This window comes from Penicillium concentricum (assembly GCF_028827145.1).
Source record: "Penicillium concentricum strain IBT 3081 chromosome Unknown utg000002l_segment0_segment0, whole genome shotgun sequence".
Taxonomy (NCBI): Eukaryota; Fungi; Ascomycota; class Eurotiomycetes; order Eurotiales; family Aspergillaceae; genus Penicillium; species Penicillium concentricum.
Window position 1 is genome coordinate 2,580,363 of NW_026622755.1, and position 19,094 is coordinate 2,599,456.

General features: G+C 48.4%; 8 protein-coding genes across 8 annotated transcripts; 4 read left to right on the top strand and 4 right to left on the bottom strand.

Annotated features, from left to right (window-relative positions):
• Nucleotides 1-211: 211 nt before the first annotated feature.
• Nucleotides 212-1,193, bottom strand: N7517_004563 (translation initiation factor eIF2 subunit beta; the record flags this gene model as incomplete). Its single annotated transcript, XM_056722293.1, has 3 exons — nucleotides 212-509; nucleotides 569-1,058; nucleotides 1,139-1,193. The coding sequence occupies 3 exons, from the start codon at nucleotides 1,191-1,193 to the stop codon at nucleotides 212-214; spliced, it is 843 nt and encodes a 280-aa protein (XP_056578543.1).
• Nucleotides 1,194-1,844: 651 nt separating this feature from the next.
• Nucleotides 1,845-2,291, top strand: N7517_004564 (uncharacterized protein; the record flags this gene model as incomplete). Its single annotated transcript, XM_056722294.1, has 2 exons — nucleotides 1,845-2,118; nucleotides 2,188-2,291. The coding sequence occupies 2 exons, from the start codon at nucleotides 1,845-1,847 to the stop codon at nucleotides 2,289-2,291; spliced, it is 378 nt and encodes a 125-aa protein (XP_056578544.1).
• Nucleotides 2,292-3,096: 805 nt separating this feature from the next.
• On the bottom strand, nucleotides 3,097-5,242 carry N7517_004565 (uncharacterized protein; the record flags this gene model as incomplete). The annotated part of the gene is made up of 3 exons (XM_056722295.1): nucleotides 3,097-4,692; nucleotides 4,742-5,115; nucleotides 5,167-5,242. The coding sequence occupies 3 exons, from the start codon at nucleotides 5,240-5,242 to the stop codon at nucleotides 3,097-3,099; spliced, it is 2,046 nt and encodes a 681-aa protein (XP_056578545.1).
• Nucleotides 5,243-6,558: 1,316 nt separating this feature from the next.
• On the top strand, nucleotides 6,559-7,396 carry N7517_004566 (RNA recognition motif domain-containing protein; the record flags this gene model as incomplete). The annotated part of the gene is made up of 6 exons (XM_056722296.1): nucleotides 6,559-6,578; nucleotides 6,649-6,721; nucleotides 6,780-6,886; nucleotides 6,944-7,212; nucleotides 7,264-7,299; nucleotides 7,347-7,396. 6 exons carry the CDS (start codon nucleotides 6,559-6,561, stop codon nucleotides 7,394-7,396), a joined length of 555 nt encoding a protein of 184 aa, XP_056578546.1.
• A 926-nt stretch (nucleotides 7,397-8,322) lies between these two features.
• On the bottom strand, nucleotides 8,323-9,490 carry N7517_004567 (gamma-glutamylcyclotransferase; the record flags this gene model as incomplete). Its single annotated transcript, XM_056722297.1, has 6 exons — nucleotides 8,323-8,844; nucleotides 8,899-8,983; nucleotides 9,065-9,102; nucleotides 9,150-9,199; nucleotides 9,294-9,325; nucleotides 9,396-9,490. The coding sequence occupies 6 exons, from the start codon at nucleotides 9,488-9,490 to the stop codon at nucleotides 8,323-8,325; spliced, it is 822 nt and encodes a 273-aa protein (XP_056578547.1).
• An 834-nt stretch (nucleotides 9,491-10,324) lies between these two features.
• On the top strand, nucleotides 10,325-13,042 carry N7517_004568 (DUF3433 domain-containing protein; the record flags this gene model as incomplete). Its single annotated transcript, XM_056722298.1, has 1 exon — nucleotides 10,325-13,042. The coding sequence occupies one exon, from the start codon at nucleotides 10,325-10,327 to the stop codon at nucleotides 13,040-13,042; it is 2,718 nt and encodes a 905-aa protein (XP_056578548.1).
• A 461-nt stretch (nucleotides 13,043-13,503) lies between these two features.
• Nucleotides 13,504-14,573, top strand: N7517_004569 (putative short-chain dehydrogenase/reductase family protein; the record flags this gene model as incomplete). Its single annotated transcript, XM_056722299.1, has 2 exons — nucleotides 13,504-14,384; nucleotides 14,438-14,573. 2 exons carry the CDS (start codon nucleotides 13,504-13,506, stop codon nucleotides 14,571-14,573), a joined length of 1,017 nt encoding a protein of 338 aa, XP_056578549.1.
• Nucleotides 14,574-15,087: 514 nt separating this feature from the next.
• Nucleotides 15,088-18,747, bottom strand: N7517_004570 (ankyrin repeat domain-containing protein; the record flags this gene model as incomplete). Its single annotated transcript, XM_056722300.1, is given in 3 exon segments — nucleotides 15,088-15,354; nucleotides 15,372-17,436; nucleotides 17,489-18,747. 3 exon segments carry the CDS (start codon nucleotides 18,745-18,747, stop codon nucleotides 15,088-15,090), a joined length of 3,591 nt encoding a protein of 1,196 aa, XP_056578550.1.
• Nucleotides 18,748-19,094: the final 347 nt, after the last annotated feature.

Genomic DNA, 19,094 nt, shown 5'->3' on the forward strand with positions numbered 1-19,094 from the left:
AAAGGCAAGATATAGATAGTGATATCAGTCCTTTTCATGCGAAACTACTTTTTATTCTTCAAATCGTTTCCTCATCTCAAGCACCTCAGGGTAGAAAGCAAAGACAAAGTGCCTTGTTTCCACCCCGCAAAAGCCCTAGTAAGTGACACGCCATAAGGAAGAGATAAAAACAAGCCCTTCCTTCGCAAATTGCCAGCACAGCTCCATCCGCTTAGCCCACACGCTTTCTGCGGCCGATCTGGGAACGGAAACCGGTCTTGATGGCGGCGACGGAACGACGTGATCCACAGGAGTTGCAAGTAACGAAATAGAGACGGTTCTCTCCCTTGTTGAGCTCGGTGTCGGGGCTGCGACAGGTCTTGCATGTGACGTACTCAACAATATAGCGACGCAGAACCGATTCGATACCCTTCTGTTGGAATCTTCCCTTGATGACCAGGCGACGGGAACCGTCGACACTGCCTGATGTACCGAGTTCAGCGAACAGGAATTGGGTGCAGTGTTCCTCGCTAATTGAAAACAAAGTTAAAAAGAAGATCTCAACGAAGAAATGGGGGGCATAACGAACCTTCGCTTCATGCGCTTGCAGATATCGGCGATGTTGGCGAAAATGGTACGACGGTTACCTTCACGCAGGCACTGGGGCGGGGGGATCTTGTAGGACTTGGCGCCGCTGGACAGAAGGTCGGGGTGGTGGCTCTCGATGAGGGAGAAGAAGCGGGAGACGAGGAGCGAGTAGGGGATGGCTTGTGTGGCGTCGTGTGCCCAGATACCGGTGCCGGCCTCGAGGTCGCCCTCAGGCAGGACCTCGGGTTGATCCTCGGCAGCCTCCTCAGCGATACCAGCCTCAGCAAGCTTGGCATCGAAGTCGTTGGGGTCGATCTTCTTAGTCTTCTTGCTGCTCTTCTTCTTCTTCAGCGCGGAGGGATCGAATTCGCCATCGGCGGCGGCGGGGGCTTCCTCGTCATCGCCAGCTTCGGCGGTCTTAGTCTTCTTGGAGGGCTTCTTCTTTTTTGAGAGACCCTTGAACATCTCGGTGACCTCGTCGACATCCTTCTCTGTATATTCAAGAGATCGTTAGTGGGGCTGAGGCAAAGGCGACCGGGGGACTGGCTGGGATCGGAGAGCTACTGCGTACCGCCTGTGGGGTTCTCAGCCGGAGGGGCGTCTGTAACTTGGCCATTGGTATCCATGATGACCGATCCTTCGCTGAATGCGACCGACTTGCGCTGCTTAGTTTCGATGTCCTGAGCGGAGCGGCAAAAAAAGGCGTTAGTTATGAGAAAAAAAGAGAATGAGTAGCAGAAATCGTATAGCCTGGCTTTTCAATAAATAGTTCCAGTCTTAACCCAGGGCTCAACAATATGTGTTCTTGAATCACTGTGGTTGGCGGCCGAGGGGTCGATATTGTGCAGACTCAAAGAAATTGTGGGAGGGTCGGTAAAAAGACAAGGGTGTGACGTACAGCGTCCGCCATGTTTTTAGGCTTCAAAGATGCTATTTACTCAACCACGGTTTGTTGGAGACGAGTTGAGGTTGTTGCGATTTCGAGTAGCTAGAGCAAGAGTGTAAAATGGCAAAATTGTCGCTGGAATCTGATATCGCCAGGCCTGAAGGTGATTCTGTTATCGCGGTACGGGCACGTGACCCTCAACTGAGTCACAAGATTACACGTCACGTGAGTGATTAGGTACGGAGCTTGGCTGTCCACGGGTGGTTGATCAACCTTGGAAGGCAAACAGTTGCTTTATCATTTACGTATAACCGCAGTAGGCAGGCCACTGCTTGATCAACATCGCTTTCCCTCACTTACTCACCTTTCTCTCTTTACAACGATCTTCATGATGTCTTTCCCCTCCCCAGAAAGCTCGAATCCATCCTTTTCGATGTCCGCGTACATGGTCCCCTCCAGACAGAACTCATACTCCGAGTCCGACGACGAGCTCGCCTCCCTCCCTTCAGAATCTACAAATGACTCCGACCTCGATACCTTGTCTGAATATTCCTCCGATGCCGAGGCAGAATGGCAAGAAAGCATTGAACAACTGGAGTTGCTTCTGAGTATGGTCCTGGTACCCTTCATTGGGAAATACCTGGGGCGACGATGCGCATATTGGAGTATGTGACACCAACAAGCTTCACAATCTACATGTGAAAGGATAACTTGCTAATTGGTTGACTTTCTAGGTTGGACGCGATTCATGCAGTGGCAGTACCCGGTCGAGGTTGTGATGCAGAACCCGGCCGCATTCAAGGTAGCGGGTGTGATCGAGGCGGCTGCGACTCTATGATAGATTATAGTCCCGCCTTGTAAGCACTTGCTGCATGTCACTTTCCTCAAGCGTGCCATCGTCAACCGTACGACACCCACCTCTCAGCGTTCGAATCCCTATACAAGACCGACCCGACTTATTTTCGTGGACTCCGCAACATATCCACGACCCAAAAGCTACAAGATTGCTTCAAATCAAATTCAACTCCAAATAATTCTTGCGCTGGTTGTATCTGGCGTTGCACGGGGACCCGGAATCGAATCCAGTGTTGTTTCTCCTGGCCTTCGATCTCTCGTGGTTTGCAATTGTTCTTCGTCCAACGGCAGCATATATGGATAGGTCAACTCCATAGCTTGAATAGAGACAAGCATTTGGATTTGAGCCATCTGATGATGTGTTTAATTTCCCTATCCAAGACTGTTATATACCCAATGAATTCATCAACCCTCATCAAGATTGATAAGCCAGCGCACCAGTGTGCTTTCTAGACCATTATTGACTTGCAGATTCCTTGGGGGATGGGATGTTGAGGGACCTGGTTGAGACGAACTGCGTTGAGTCAATCTTGGGCTAAACTAGTCCAGTCATTGTTATAGGCTCTGACCTAATCATACAAGTTCGAAGGGGAGGTTTCCATCATGCACGCTATCTTGTATCTCAAGGTACTCACAGTATCTATTGACAGCTAAAATTGAGCTAGCTAGGTATGTACATGAAGCTGACGATACTTTGTCTTGGTATGATTGATGATTGATGCAAATATGATCAAGTTGCTATTGACATTTTTGACTGTCCAATTTAATAACCATGCTGCCGATGAAGATCAATAGAGTTTGTTTCGTCGCCAGAAATCAGACAATCCTGGAGGCTGACTCTGTCGCGCATCAAATCCAGTTGACCCACGCGGTTGTGATTGGCCGTATCCAGTAGTCAGCCATGGCAAATCATTGTTCTGGTCGACACAAAGATCATCCGAATGACTGGTGGGGAATTTTTGTTGACAAGAAGGCTCAGTTGGCCTTTCATCAAACCCTTCTTGTATGATGTCTTGGGAGACCGCTGCCAAATGCTCTGACTCTCTTGCTTCTACCTGCAGGGTAGGAATATCGGAGTCCCGAATACCAGTCGATTCTGGGGTATTCGGAAGATCAGTGCCATTTAGTTCGGGGGATTCAAGTAACTGCTGTAGATCTGATGCAACTTCTGCCGCAACCCTAGGGTGCACGATGGCGCAGTAAGCAGCATCCAGCGTGCGATAGAATACATCATCATCATCGAATCGATCTAGCTCATAAAACTCGATGTCAGACATATGCGGCTGTTCGACCTCTGGTACGGACGGAGGAAAAAGGACTTCATCCTCTGTCGATTCGTGAGGCAAGGGCTCACACTGATCTTCGTTCAAGATGCCTATGAAACGATTTTGGCTTGATATGCTAGCAGGCTGGGGATTTAGACTGCCCGCTTTATCCGAAGCTTGACATGGTCCGCCTTGTTGTTGCTCGAGAACCGAAGGTTGTTGTGGTAGACCGTTGTTCACAATGCAAGACGTCTCACAAGCGACATTCGAACCCGGGGATTGTTTGGACATTTCATTTTGTAGAGTACCGACATTGACAAGATCCAAATCGTCTGGTGTAATGACCTCGGGAACCTCCTGTGCAGCGGCTTCGGCTTCTACTGCAGCTAGCTGCCCCGTGTTGGCTTCGGGTGAGCCTCGCTCTTTGTTGCCAGCTTTGTTCGACCATGATACCTTTCTCTCCTCTAACAGGGCCCATAATTCAGCGAGACTCCAATACCGTCTGGCCAAGACGGTGTTTGTGACCTCAGAGCGTAGCGCTTGGGGGTATATTCCAACGCGCAGCAGGTTCAGCAGGTGTTGTTCGAGAGCATGGCTTTGTTTCGTGTTGTCCGCCTCAGTTTCGGTCCAAGTGTATGGAACAGACGATGGCCGTTTTAATGTCTTTCTTCTTTTATTGGGGGATTCGGGGAAACCACCCCGAGAATGGCTGGAAGTTGGGGAAATCTCGCTGACGGGGGCCTCTTCACATGTGAACCGCGGTGTGACAGAGGAGTCAAGTTGGCCGTCCACATCACGCAACATGCGATTTAATTGAGAAGTGTCGAATGTGGAGTGATGTGCAGGATCATCGAACTGTTGTTCTTGTGGATGGTACTCTCTCTCATACTGTCCATCCAGAGTGTCTCTGGCGGTCGACGGTGGGTACGGGCTGAAATTATTCCTCCGGGACAGAAATCTCATCTCAGAAAATGCAAGGTCAGATTCCGCGGCATGCTTATAAAACTTGGCGCTTGGTGCGGGTTTTGTAAGAGCGGTTGACGGGGTGTTTCCGTGGTGATTAGTTGTAGAAGAAGACCTTCCCTTGCTGAATATACCCAGGTTCGTATTGCTGCGCAACTATTTGGCGTAAGTAACATGCAGTAAGACTTTGCAGGACCCTACTTACTGTCAATCTGTTTCCTGTGACATTGATGGCATGGAAGTCATCATTCATGGTGTGTCTCCTGCCCCGGGCTGTCTTGGCTCTTCCCTTGCGATGCGTATCCACAGCTGATGATGGACCTTTGTACTCGTAGCAATCCTCGCGAGTCTTGTGTCGGGGCCTCAGTTCGTAACTATGTAGAGACCTCTTATGACATTCGTTTCCTGGTATGGTCTCGTGAGCGGACGAAGCTTTGGTTTTCTCGAGGTGACCTGAATTTCTTTTTCTGCTAGCTGAATGTCCATTCCCACGCACACTGTCAGATATCTCAAGTGGCATGCGGATTCGTGGTATGCTCGTTGTGAGAGTTGTGTCCTTCACTTGTTCCTGGTTCTCAGCTAAAGGTCTGTTAGTGTGGAAGCTCCATAGTTCTTGCAGCAGCAACATACCTCCATCTTGATGGCCGCTTTGTTCGTGGTCCTCCACAGTGGAAAGCCACTGATAAATTGGATTATTGTTCTCCATTAAGCAAGTCCCTATGAGACTGTGCTGTATTCAGAAATGAAGACTTGAAGGGCAACTGGACAGAGTGAAGGTGACCTGAAAGCACACAACTTCACCGCCAAAGAAAGCGCGACCAGCTCAACTTCTCCCGCTCGTCCCATCTTTTCATTCTTACTTCATCTTTTCATAAAATCCTAATGTTTGCTCTTTTAGTGCTCTTTTGACGCCCTCACGGCTTACATGGGAATTAATGGTTGAGTCAAGTATGATATGCTTCTACTCAGAGACTTTACTATCCCCCACACCTGTTCATCCATCAACGTTAATATCGTATAGACGCAATCCTTGCGCCGATCGTCGCCATTGGGATATCTCCCGGCAGGGTACACGGCCCACGGCGCAAGCCGCATGTGGGCCCACGGAGCACTGCCTATCTGCCCAGATACATGCGTAAAACCACTTCTGGAGCTGATGGCCAGAGCCGAGATAGACCCATTGTGGTAATCAAATGCAGATCAGTCTGGCTAAACTATCACCTTTTCAGCACTCAATTCCCGAATGAGGAGAAAAATCCACAATGTATAATCACGCATACAACCAATCACGCATAAACCTGCGAGGTACGGGCAATCTACTAAAATTCCAGTCCATGCACGGAGACCCCACTCAAGATGGCGTTACTTTCAAGAATGGACCTATATTCGGGCCCTCATGGACAAGTACTGACTTACGGCATACTCCGTACTTCGTATAAGGATTCGCAATAGAATCCAGGTGCTATTCCAGATGCTATCCCAGCCCTATGCAATCCAACACAGAATCCCTCACATTTTTAGCCAAGTGAGGGGCAAGCAAAGGTACATCAGCCGTTGTTCTTAGTGCCGCCAATCCAAATGGTGCGTTGAATACCATCTGATTGACTGTTGCAAGCCCAACGAGACCCGCAATTCCATCAGCTCAAGGTTTGAGCCCATGAGACTGAATTTGGCGTATCTCTACACATCTCACCCCACTTCGGAGTCTTCTTGGGGCTGAGCCCGGACCTTTCTCACTCTAGTCAAGCTCCCAGCCGAAACAAAGACACAGTAAGCATTATATTGCGCGTTGTGGACTTTCCCGACCAGTGGAAAATTCCCAATGTGGGAGCCCTAACGCAGTGTGATTGTTACACGGGACTGGCTGACTCGCCTCTTAACCACTAGGATCTCCCTGTTATTTCGCAACCCGGACGGATTCTGATTTTTATCCTTCCCTTCTTTTTGGTCATCTCCTTCCTCTATCTTCTCGTGCTCGAAAAGCGTTCTCTCTCTTCTAGCTTCTGTGGGACATTTAACACGATGTCTAAGCTCTTTGTTCAGTGTGTATTTTCTACCTGAGAACAGATTCGTGCTGGTACAAGCCAGTCTAACCGTTACGATGGAATTTAGCGGCCTTTCTTGGCATACTAGCGATGATACCTTGCGCGAGGGTTTCCAGCAATTTGGAGAAATCCAAGAAGCCGTCAGTCTGCCTTGATTAAAGTACTGGGTTTCTTGAGCTTCTACTGACCCTAGTACAGATTGTCGTGAAGGACCGTGCGACTTTACGTAGCCGCGGCTTCGGCTTTGTCCGCTTTGCTACTGATGCGGAGGCGGATGCTGCTTTGAACGCCATGAACAACCAAGAGTAATCATTCAATCTCACATTCATCTTACTTCAAGAGAAATCTCATCCGTTGTTCAGATTTGACGGACGAGTCATTCGCGTTGACAAGGCGTTTGACCGCCCCCAACGCACCGAAGGTGGCTTCCAGGGCCGTGGTGGATACAATTCCCAGCCTCAATCTACTTATCAGGGTGGTGCGGCAGGTGGCTACGCTGGATACAACAACGGCGGGTACAATAACGGAGCCCCTGGTGGATACAATGGCGGGGGCGGCTACAACCGTGGGTACAACAACAACTTCGCCCCTAGCGGTCCCGCTGGCTACGGCGCAGGTCCCGGTGGTTATGGTTAGTTTTTTTTTATTCGGACGTTTGTTATTTTACTAATTAATTATATAGGTGGTGGCCCAAATACCGGATATGGCGGTGGTGGAGGTGAGCGATCATGATATCTTGATGGCGATATTAACTGACATCCAAAGGCTGGCGCGGAAACAACCACGAGCAGGCTCCTCAAGACGGTCAACATTAGATGAGCGTCCTTTCAGTTCCTCCTTCTGCGCCTTTCTTCTTCAGCAATTCTTTCTCAAAGAAGTGACGATCTATAACGGCTGGAATGTGGTGGAAGATGAGTCGGGAACAGCGCGTGCTACCCTGGTATTGAATTTTGTAACGGGGGATTTGTTATTTTTCTTTGCGCTCGATTTGTTAGGAAAGGAACATGGGTTTCTGCCCCGAACTTGGTTTTATTGGATGCAGATTTTGAGGTTTTATACGGCTGCATTTCGCTCTATCTCACATACAAAGCTTTGAGGCTTTTTTCTCCCTTGGGCAGAATGACCCATGTGGTTTCATATCTGCAATGCCTGTTCGTGTTTCACGGCATATTCTTCCTATTACGAATTATACAAGTCAAGGCGAGTGATTTGATGAATATTTAAGCATAATCTGAATATGTATCCAGCAAGGGTTGCGGGTGATCAACTACGGCCAAGAGGCTTTTTCAGGGGAGAAAATCAGGCATCGCCTGCCACTTCTATCTAAAATTCTATTATTTTTTTTTGGCGACCTTTTATACTTATGCGAGACACAATTCCCGGGCTAAGCAGAAGATTCCCCCACAGCGAGACTCTATAACAAGATCAGATAAAACCAGAGTTACACCAAAGCCCATACATACACTCTATAACGTGGAAACAATGTAGTTTCTATTGCTAAAGCATAAAAAAACTAGTAAGATAGTATATAGGTCATGTAGGCTTCTAAATTATAGTGGTTCGATTCATCACTATAGAGGATATCGATAGATTCCCTCACTATCTTCCGAAGGAAAGAGAACTCAAGTTTTGTTCGATCGCTTCTTTCGCTATCTATATATTCTACTAGCCAAATATGTTACCTACACTATATGCCAACAAAAAGCATCCAAGTCATCAACAGATCCTCAACGCATACACCTCATTCAATAGTCCCACGACCATCCCCACGATCCGACTCTTCAGCTGAGCCCTCCAAAGACCTAGTAACCTTCAATTCTGCCTCCTCCTCCTCAACCTCCGCAAGTCCCTCAGCCTCAATAGCCTTAACCCGTTTCACCAAATCGGTAACATGAACGTCCGCAGTCCCAAGCCCAAGACCCTCAAGAGCCTTCTCCAACAAGAACAAATACTCAGAACCCTTTCCGCTCAATCCATGTCCAGCACTGATAACCTGCGCCACATGCTGCGGCTCGCGGTGAGCTGCGTCACGCAGGAACTGTGGGTTAGTCGGTTGGCCGATGTAGACCATGCAGATGATTGGAGACAACCCGGCTCCGTTGACGTCCACTGTCGGGTGGAAGGGCGTGTAGTGCGCGCTGTACCCGTCGATCTCCCGTTCGTCGAGGTAGTCGTGGACTTGTTCGGCGTGTGAGGCTGGGATGTGGTATGCTGCGCCCCAGACTTTACCTGTGGTGGATAATTCGGATTCTAGGTGGGCGAGCTAGCGGGGTTTGTTAATGTGGTGGCTTGAAATAGGTGCGGGTAGGGAACATACTGGGTCGTCCAAGGTCTCCCAGAAGGCTCGCTCAATTACGGTGACTACTCGGCCTGGTTGCTCGGGGGTGCCGCGGTGATCGGTACTTTTGGGCAAGTTAGTGATTTGTGGTTATTATCAGGTTTGAATGGCAGTGTCTGCACATTAAACACTGTCAACAACATACCTAGCCTGTAATTCATGGATAATAACCACAATGTTAATCTGATGTGTGCATATAAAGTCCTTCCCTAGGTTAGGGGTTCACGTACCTGCCAGAAACGCCGCACATAGCCACTAATATAGCCCGGCACGCGCTGGTCTAGACGATATAGTTAGTCGATTGATGCTCTGATCAGAAGCTAGCATCATTTTAGTGCTATCATTGAGCACTTTCACATCGCAGTCTCGCGTACCATAATGTGGAGGCGGCTTCCAAATCAAACTCCTATAAACATAATCAGCATTTGATATTCGACGACTCAGTAACACCAATTCGAAACAATAAGTTAACTCACCCATAACCAAATACCCAGAGATCACCCTTGGGAAAATGACTCTTCCACGTCCGACCGTCCGGATGGACCTGGTGTCCTTGTGCAATGGCAGCCATATTGAATATGCCAATAACAAATGCGCTCCAATGAGTTTATTGGCTGCACTTTTCAATCCTCCGGGGAAGGGATGGATTAATAATTCGATCCGGCGACAGCTCAAGGCTGATTTTTATGGGAGACCAGCGAGCCAACTTCAAAGAAAAAAATTAGGGACTCAAATCTTCTGCTAAAGAAGGGATGCTGTTATAAATTGGATTTGATCACAATTGTAAGAACATTCTAAATGTTGAAGTTGGCCAAAATTGAGCATACACAAATTGTTTGCATTGTTTGTTCTTGGATGTCCCGCCATCTGCACTGTGGATGAGACGTTCATTACCAACGATTTGAGCGTATGTGGGATAGACAAGTTTTGAGATAGTCCATACTTAGAGCAAATCGATATTTCACATCCATTACCGGCAATACGGGATCCTATTCATGTGAGACGGCTCCTGTCTTACAAAATGTCTTGACCTCCTTTCAACGGAAGGGCCAAGTCTGAGTATAACATGGTAGAAATGAAGAATACAGGTGCATATTCTCGTGGCACGAGTGACAGGGTGTAAGTGCAGCTTACTACAAAGTTGACAGCCCTCGAGAGCTGCTTGTTGCCGCTCAGCTCCCCAACCTTGCTCTCTGATGCATCACAGCATGTGTTCATCTGCCTCCAAACACCCCTGGGAGCCAATGAGTTTGAGTCTGAGACTTCTAGGTCCTCATATTATTGGTCTGGTACGGGCTCTGGAACCTTGGAAGCTTTCGATGGCTACATAATCCAATGGCTTCTGTCGCTGAGACTCCCTGATGTACAAATCCCCTATATCTTCATATTTTAAGGAACAAAAGCCATGTCGATCAAGTTTTCTTCTCTGAGCAAGATGCTTAATCTAGGCCGCAAATCCAAGGATATTTTATCTCAATCGCAACGCATTGAGCACAAGATATCTGGGTGGCAGCCTTCCTACCTTCGGCGACGAGTGTTGATCGTATTCGTCGTCACATTCTGTGGAGTCATAGCTACCCTCGAAGCACTCAACCATGTCTCCCAAGTTCACGATGGAATTGCCTCTTCAATCGAAAGCCGCCACTATCTCTGGACTTACGGACCCACTGCCATCTTCACTGTCATCGCTACCTTGTGGTCGCGTGTTGAATTTCAAGTGAAGCAAAGAGCGCCATGGAAGTCGATGGCCGAAAAGCCCGGAGAAGCCAGGGAATCTATACTCTTGGACTATGTGTCAGAGATCCAGCTGATATCGATCGTCAAAGCCATAAGAAATAAGCACTTGGACGTGGCCGCTGGAGTTACCTGCTCTATGCTTCTGCGTCTCTTGGTAATTTTCTCAACCAGCCTCTTTTCATTGCAAAGGGCCCAAGTGCATCGTTCCTCGGGCTCAATTCAATTCTCGGCCGTTGGACAGGATATTGCCAATGAAAACCGAATTGCTATGACACAGCTATCCTTCCGCCTGATGGAGGTCTGCTTGATACTAGCAGCATTGTTAGCGGTTTCCATGATCTTTCTAGGGCCACGCACGACTATCGCACCTTGGAACCCGACTTCCATTTCATCTGTTACCGCAATTATGGGAAAAAGCGACGAAATTTGTCAATCACTTCGCGGGACCGGTGCGGCTCCACCGGATGCGCTTCATGATAGTCTGAAAGAGCAGCGCTACTATTCACAAATTACACCCAAGGGGTTCTTGATCAAAACAGAAGGAGGTAATCACAGAAGCCTCGGCGAGCAAGAAAACCACTCATCAGCATGGGCACCATTTCCTGGTCTCATTGGTCGCTGTGCCATCTTCACTGCAGTCGCATTGCTTATTGCAGCCTTGGAAATTGCATTGCATGTCTCGCAGAAGAACGAGGGACTGGGAAACGTCTCCTCTAATGAACATTACCATTACCTGTGGACGATAATCCCCTCGCTATTCATGGTTAGCATTGGTCTTTTGTTCGGGAGAATGGACTTCAATTCCCGAAGCCTAGCACCCTACGCGCAGTTGCAACAACCTGCCGGCGCGCTATTCAAAGAATCCGTGACGGTGGACTATCTAGATTCGTTCGCTATCACCAGCATCGTTCGTTCAATCCGTACAAGACACTTTGCTGTTCTGGCTACTTCCCTGGCTGCCTTGGTCACCTCGTTCCTAGTCATCGTTACAAGCGGCTTGTACTCTGCAACCGAGGTCCCCTACCAAATCAGTATAAATTTCACACAGGAGACCACTTTTTACGGAGGCAGTCTAGCAGACTCTGATCAAAGTTCCAGCATGGCTGTTGCCAAACAAATCCTTCACAAAAACTGGAATTTCCCCCGCTGGACCTACGAGGAGCTTACATTCCCCAAAATTTCCATGGACACGCCCTTGTCCAGCAATAAGACAGAGAATTCATTTGTAGACATTCGGATGCCTGCCTTAAGAGCTGCTCTTGCCTGTTATTTCCAAACGGGCAGCCAACTGCAGTGGAATTTCACCAAGGCCAATCATGGCAACGAGTCAACCTACCAACTCAGGGTTCTTGCGCCCAATATGCCCTGTTCTCTGTCAGAAGACCATATGGGATCAACTTCCTTGACCTCTTCAGTGGCTGTTCTCAACTCCCAAGGTCCTTTTGGGCAATCAAGCATGCTCCCATGTGGCAACCGCAACAGTGTCAAACCCGCAACCTTGTATCTCTGGGGAAATATCAGAAGCGAGTCCGTGGGGAATCTAAATGCAATGACGTGTGTTGAAGCCGCCGAGACAGTCGACACTGTGACACGATTCCAGCTGCCTGGCTTTGAGATCACCGATGACCATCCCCCAGTCCCTGACGAGTCATCTGCGAGATCAACCGAAGATGTTGATGTCCCGTGGATCAGTTGGAACAATTTCAATGGAACAGATGCTACAGCCGAGAACTCAAATCTGGATGGGTTCTTCACAGCGCTTGTTATGGGTAAATATGCGATCCCAGCAGAGAATCTCGTGAACTCAGACTCTAGTGACATGGTCATCAAGGCAATCAAGCACCAGGATAGGATCCTCAAAGCACAGATATTCAACGATTACCCTCGCAGTGCGGCAGACAGCGGGCTGGACCATACCTCTCTACCCGGGAACATCACGGTATCGAAACGACTGCGCCTGTTGCAAGACGCAACATCAACACGCGTTCTTGAAGCGCTTCTCGCTTCTATCCTCATCATGGGTATCATCAGTTCCATTCTCATGAACACGGATCGCGTCTTGCCAAAGAACCCGTCGAGCATTGCCGCCGTCGCGAGTCTCCTTGCTGACTCAAATATCCTCGCTCGATACGAGAAGGTCATGGGTGATCCGAATGAACAGTCGCTTGGTCAGGCTTTCTTCTCCCGGTGTCGCTTTTTTCTCGAATTCCGTGGGGACGCGTCTGGTCAGGGGGATCCTTGGCAGTTGTCAGAATATCAGGGTTGTGAGAAGTACTGTGTATACTTCTCAGAATGGGATGGTGAGACGATGTCGGGTAATGGGTCGATGTGGTTGAGGAAGGAATTCCGGGCAAAGGAAACAGGAGTTAAGGAGCAGGCAGTATGAGGCCTTTGGTTCTTCAAGACACTGTAGACAGGCCTTAGTCGCTCATGTATGCATCATGAGAGATGCCATACCCAAACGAGGAAATTATTTTCCTGCTCATCTTGGCATCGATGGATGATCTGCACTATGGTAAGGCGTCGGCGTAAAAGAGGCAGACTATACTCAATAATTATTGATGTACAATTTAATTCAACGAGCCAGTAGAATAGAGCCCGTGGGTATGTACGTAGTTATATACACTTCACAGCTGCTTTTGTTCCTTCCAACCTTGGAAGTGCAACCCTGCAAAAAACCTCCCTTATCTGTATCCTTATCGCTATCCTTATCTGCTTATCGTTTATCAGCACTGGTGTTATCGGCCACTCTTTCTCCCGCAAACAATCATCAGACGCGCCTCGGAAGCTTGGTATTTTGTTTACGTGAATTTTTTTTTTTGAAGATTTTGAATCAAGATTTTCATTATGGCCGGCCTTCTTCGTCTCCTCAAGATGCAGTACACCCCTCCCGTCGATCCCAAAAGCGTGTCCTTCGCTGGGAAGATCGTCATTTTGACAGGTGCTACCTCGGGTCTTGGCTTCGAAGCTGCCATCAAAATGCTCAATCTCGGTGTCGAGTCTCTCATCATCGGATCTCGCAGTTTGGAAAAAGGCAACCAGGCCAAAGCCGACCTCGAAAAGGCCACTAACCGACGAAACGTGGTCAAAGTGTGGCAGCTTGAGATGAACAGCTTCCAGAGCGTCAAAGGATTCGCTGAACGCGTCAATCGCGAGCTTGACCGAGTCGACATCGCTTTACTTAACTCTGGTCTTTGGAATCGAGAATACAATCAATCCCCCGAGGGCTGGGAGGAGAGTCTACAAGTCAACACACTATCAACCTCGATGCTGGCCTTACTTCTACTTCCCAAGCTGAAGAAAAGCTCCTATGCCGAAAATCCCGCCCACCTGACCGTCGTTTCAAGTCAACAATTTGTTCGTGTCAAAGCTGAAAGCGTCCGGACCGATGACTCCCTGCTCTCCCACGTGAACGACCCGGCCAACTTCAAGGGTCCCAAGCAGTACGGCATTTCAAAGCTTCTACTTGAATTCATGATCAAGAATATCGCCAATATGGTACGCAACGACGACGGCACTCAAACCCTCATCGTTAATACCGTCAGCCCCGGGCTGTGCATCTCGTCTTTGGGTCGCCAGTACACTCATTGGTGGGAGAAATGTTTCGTTTGGGTTATGCACAGATTGTTCGCGAGGACTACAGAGCAGGGAAGCCGCTCGCTGGTTAGCGCGACTATCCAGGGGATTGAATCGCAAGGAAAATGCTGGCGCAGTGAGGGATATCTTGAGTAAGACAGTCTTTCGCCATATTTCAGTGTCACCATTGCTCATAATTTTATAGTGAGTCAGCTGCGCTTACCACTGGCCCAGAGAGTGAAGAGCTCCAGGAAAAGGCTTGGGAGGAGATTATTGCCGTGCTGGAGGAGGCAGCGCCGGAAGTGTCCCTCATATCTCGTGGCCTGTACCAGGGCGTTTAGATGTTATGACGCCGGCGAGCCAACAAGACTCGTCAAAAAAGTGGTTTGTGCATGCGTCTAGCGCATCTTTGCAGGAAATCAAGCGTTCTTGCCTCTTTGAGATACCCCTGTTAATATTAGTGTGTCATTACTGAGAGCCTTTTGGCTTTTACTTCTGATTTCTGCAATATACAACATACATTGCACCCACACAGTCGTCAGATGTAGGTAGTGACCTCGGTTTCCTCTAATGCACTCGGCCCATAGTAAGCTATACTATACCGAGCAGCGGCACTTATCATGCTGTAGATGGCTGGTTCGCGGAGAAGCCACCGAATGTGATGAGCGTTTGATCATCAATATTCGTAGCAATTTGCTAATTTGGAGGTGTTGGCCATAGACTACTCGAGCTGGATGACGCGAAACTAAGAGACCTTGAATACCAGAGATTTGTTTAATTGTTTATGTGACAATTAACAAGAGCCGGACTAACACACTCAGAAGGCAATGCTATGAGACACCCAAATAACCCAAATTACCTACCAATTTCCTCACTTTCGATTGAACGAATTGCTTTATCATCAGCACCATTATTCAGCAGGATCTGGGTCACTTCCTCATGATCTTCCCAAAACGCAGCCTCGATCGCGCTGTCATATTTACCCCCTTGGGCATTGATATCGGCGCCATGATCTAGCAGGATCTGCACTATCTTCGCATGACCTCTGCATGCTGCGGCCTGGAGCGCGTTGCCATATTTACCCCCTTGGGCATTGACACCGGCACCATGATCTAGCAGGATCTGTATCAACCCCTCACGATCTGGCACTTGTGTGCCTCCACACGTGTCGGCATTGAATGAAATGACGGCCTGGAGCGCGCTGCCATATCTCCCCCTTGAGCATTGACATCCGCACCATGATCTAGCAGGATTTGTACCCCCTTCGTAGAAGCTCTATATGCTGCGGCCTGGAGCGGGTTGCCAAAATAGCCCCCCGGAGCATTGACATCGGCACCATGGTCTAGCAGGATTTGTATCACACTCTCATAATGTGAGGATGGTGCGCGTTCATATAATTCGTGTTTGAATGAAGCGGCGGCCTGGAGCGCGTTGCCATAATAACCTCCTTGAGCATTGACATCGGCGCCATGGTCTAGCAGGATTTGTATCATCTTCTCACGGTCAGGAAATCGGAAATCAAATAATGCGAAATCAGACGAAGCGGCGGCCTGGAGCGCGTTGCCATAATAACCTCCCTGAGCATTGACATCTGCGCCAAGGTCTAGTAGGATCTGTACCACATCCTCATGACCTTCCATTGATGCGGCCTGGAGCGCGCTGCCCGAAGGCCCTGAAGCATTGACCTCGGCGCCATGGTCTAATAGGATCTGTATCATTTTCTTATGGCCACTATATGATGCAGCTTGGAGTGCGTTGCCATATTCACCCCCTTGAGCATTGACATCGGCACCATGATCTAGTAAGATCTGTACTAGCTTCTCATAGCCCTTATTTGATGCAGCCTGGAGCGCGTTACCAAAAAGACCCCCTTGGGCATTGACATCGGCACCATGATCTAGGAAGATCTGTACTAGCTTCTCATAGCCCTTATTTGATGCAGCTTGGAGTGCGTTGCCATATTCACCCCCTTGAGCATTGATATCGGCACCATGATCTAGTAGGATCTGCGCTATATTCTCATAGCCTTCATATAATGTAGCACCAAGCGCATTGCTAGACCAGCTCCCTTTAGCATTCACATCGGCACCATGGTCTAGCAGAACCTGCACCACATTCTCATGGCCTTTAAATGAAGCGGCCTGGAGCGCGGTGTCATAGGTACCACCTCCTTGGGCATTGATATTGGCACCATGATCTAGTAGGATGTGCACCACCTTCTCATAGCCGTTATATGATGCGGCTACGAGCGCGTTTCCGTGTTGGCCCCCTTGAGCATTGACATCGGCACCATGGTCTAGCAGGATCTGCACCACCTTCTCATGGCCGCTGAGCGATGCTGCCTGGAGCGGGTTGGCATATTCACCCCCTTGAGCATTAAAGGCGGCAGATATTGTGGTATCCTCCGGCCAGCTCGCTATCAAGGCATGCAAGATGTTCTCCAACCCCAAAAGGGCTGTGTAGTATATGGGCGACGGGACAGGATGGTTAAAGTTCGGTACTCTGGAACCCCTCTGGTTCATCTCATCCAGCAGCACCCATGTCTCAAATGACTCTGGCTGGCCCTTGAATAGCTTCAAAATTAAGCTTTCAATTTCGGACTTCCTTTCCCCGGAATTGTTGTAGGAAAGGAACCATTGCATGGCGGCAAGGCAAGCGAAAGGAAACATTTCCAGTTTTTTCTCGTTCAAATTTCCAATCGACAGCGATGGGTCCAGCAGGTAAACGAGGCAAATTTGAGCCATCTCTGTGTACGTTGTTTCTTCTTGTATCCTGAATTTTGCTGCTCCTTTCTGGGAAATTCGATCTGATTCAAGATACTCCTGTACAGAGAAGTGCGCTATTCGAGCAATCGCAGTCGCTCTAGAGTCCCCTTCGACCACTGCAACCTCTATCAGACCAAGACAAATGTCGAGAATATCATCTTCGGTAAATGATCGACCATCACGATCTAGTTGTAACTCGCTAGCACTGACATCAATGGTAAGAGCGTCGATAAGTTGCTCCATGGTGACTGGCTGATCAGACACACAAAGTAAATTTAATATCAACCGTACTTCTTGAACGTATCCCTCGTCGATGCTACACAGCACTCGCTCATATGTCTCATCCAGATCACGAGGCAAAGAACGCAAACATTTATCGAGCTCATTTCGGATCCGGGCCCGTTTTAGCGCAAGGAGTTGACATTCGACATATCTGAATCTGTACGATTATTAGTCAAACTCCTGTGCCATCTTTCTATATTATCACTCACACTCCTTCTGCTTTATTTATCAGTTTCTCTTGAATCTCGTCGTGGCGTGATTTCCATCGTTGAAGTTTGGGGTCATTGCTGAGCTGGTAGGAAATGAAGTTTTGGATGTCCATATCTGTCTCCGGATTTCTCATTGGGATATCCTGGCAAGAGGGCGTTTCCAGAGAATTTCGGATGTCGATTTCGTTGCGGCTAGTCACTAGGAGGTGGAGAGTGGGCAGGTCCCATTGCCGGATCTTCTCTATCGCATCCAAAACGTACTCTCTTTTATCATCTCGGGGGCTTTCATCCAATGCGTCTAATAGAATGTAGGTAGAGCTGAACTTGCAGATTGTCTGTCGAAGGGAGTCGAGTAGGACTTTCACGGGTGGAGCACCCGATTTATACAATCCATGCAGTTTTTGTAGATCCTTTTCGCCTCCTTCAAGTTGAGCCGACAACTGCAATAGCAATGCGCGTAACATGCCGGAACAATCTGTCTTGGTCTCATCATTGAAGGAAAAGTAGAAAAATCCAATTCCTATACTGGACTGTTGACTGTCACGGAATGTATGTCGAACTGCCTCAATTGCCGTCGAGCATATGACCGACTTGCCACATCCAGCGAAGCCATTAATCCAGAGTAATGAATTGGGCTCACTCAGCCAGGTCCGAAATTTCTGGCCGTTGATCAACCATAGTCCTGTGCTTGTATGGCGTTTCTCGCATGCGACATTGTGATCAATGGTCGCATCTGGAGCCTTGAGCCAATCACGAATCATAGCAGATATTTGAATCGTATTTGTCTGTTGGACGATTATTTTGAGTTCGGATATCCCGTCTTCAAGCCCAGTCTGGTTTCTAAGCTGTAGCACATTTAATGCAAGAGACAAGTTTTCCCGTATCTCGGCGATGTCCTCTTCAAGTTTTTGCAGAGTACTTGTCCTAAATGGATAAGTCACCCGGCGTCCGGCAACTTGGATTCGGCCCTTCAGACTGAGACTGCTATCTTTTTGGAACTTTTGGCACTCGTCCCACAGTTCCTCGATAATCTCACGGCATCCCGCTGCCGCCTTGTCGATCTCCTGGAGTAAGGTATCCGTCTGAGATTGACGATTCTGTACCGCACCATCAATGGACTGGAGAATGCCGAGAAGGTTCTCAAGATTCACTATGATCTTGGCCAGAGCATTGTCTTGATCCTTGTATGCGGAGTAAAATTCGACTAGAGATTGGGTAACTTGGATACCGAATGATATCACAGACAGCGGATCAGCCATTGTAAAGAAGAACTTCCGAAATCTAGCAATTGAAGGTTAACAAGTGAATGCGGAAAGATGATGGCATTCGCCCAAGGGGAGTTGGGCACGGGTCTAGCGTAAAACTTCAGCCTCCTCCGTACTCCGTACTAGTATCTCACTTGCATAATGCCTTGGCCCCAAACTTGGAGCCTCTCCAATACAATTCAACCCTATGGAAGTGATAAACCCGTCTGCACTACGTATTGTTAGTGGGAATTTAACGCTATGTACTGTGGATACCTTAGGGGGTAGAATCCACGCACATCTCAAAACCCGTATTCGTATTAATCCCAACAAACAACTAGAGTAATAGGCGCTAATTCACT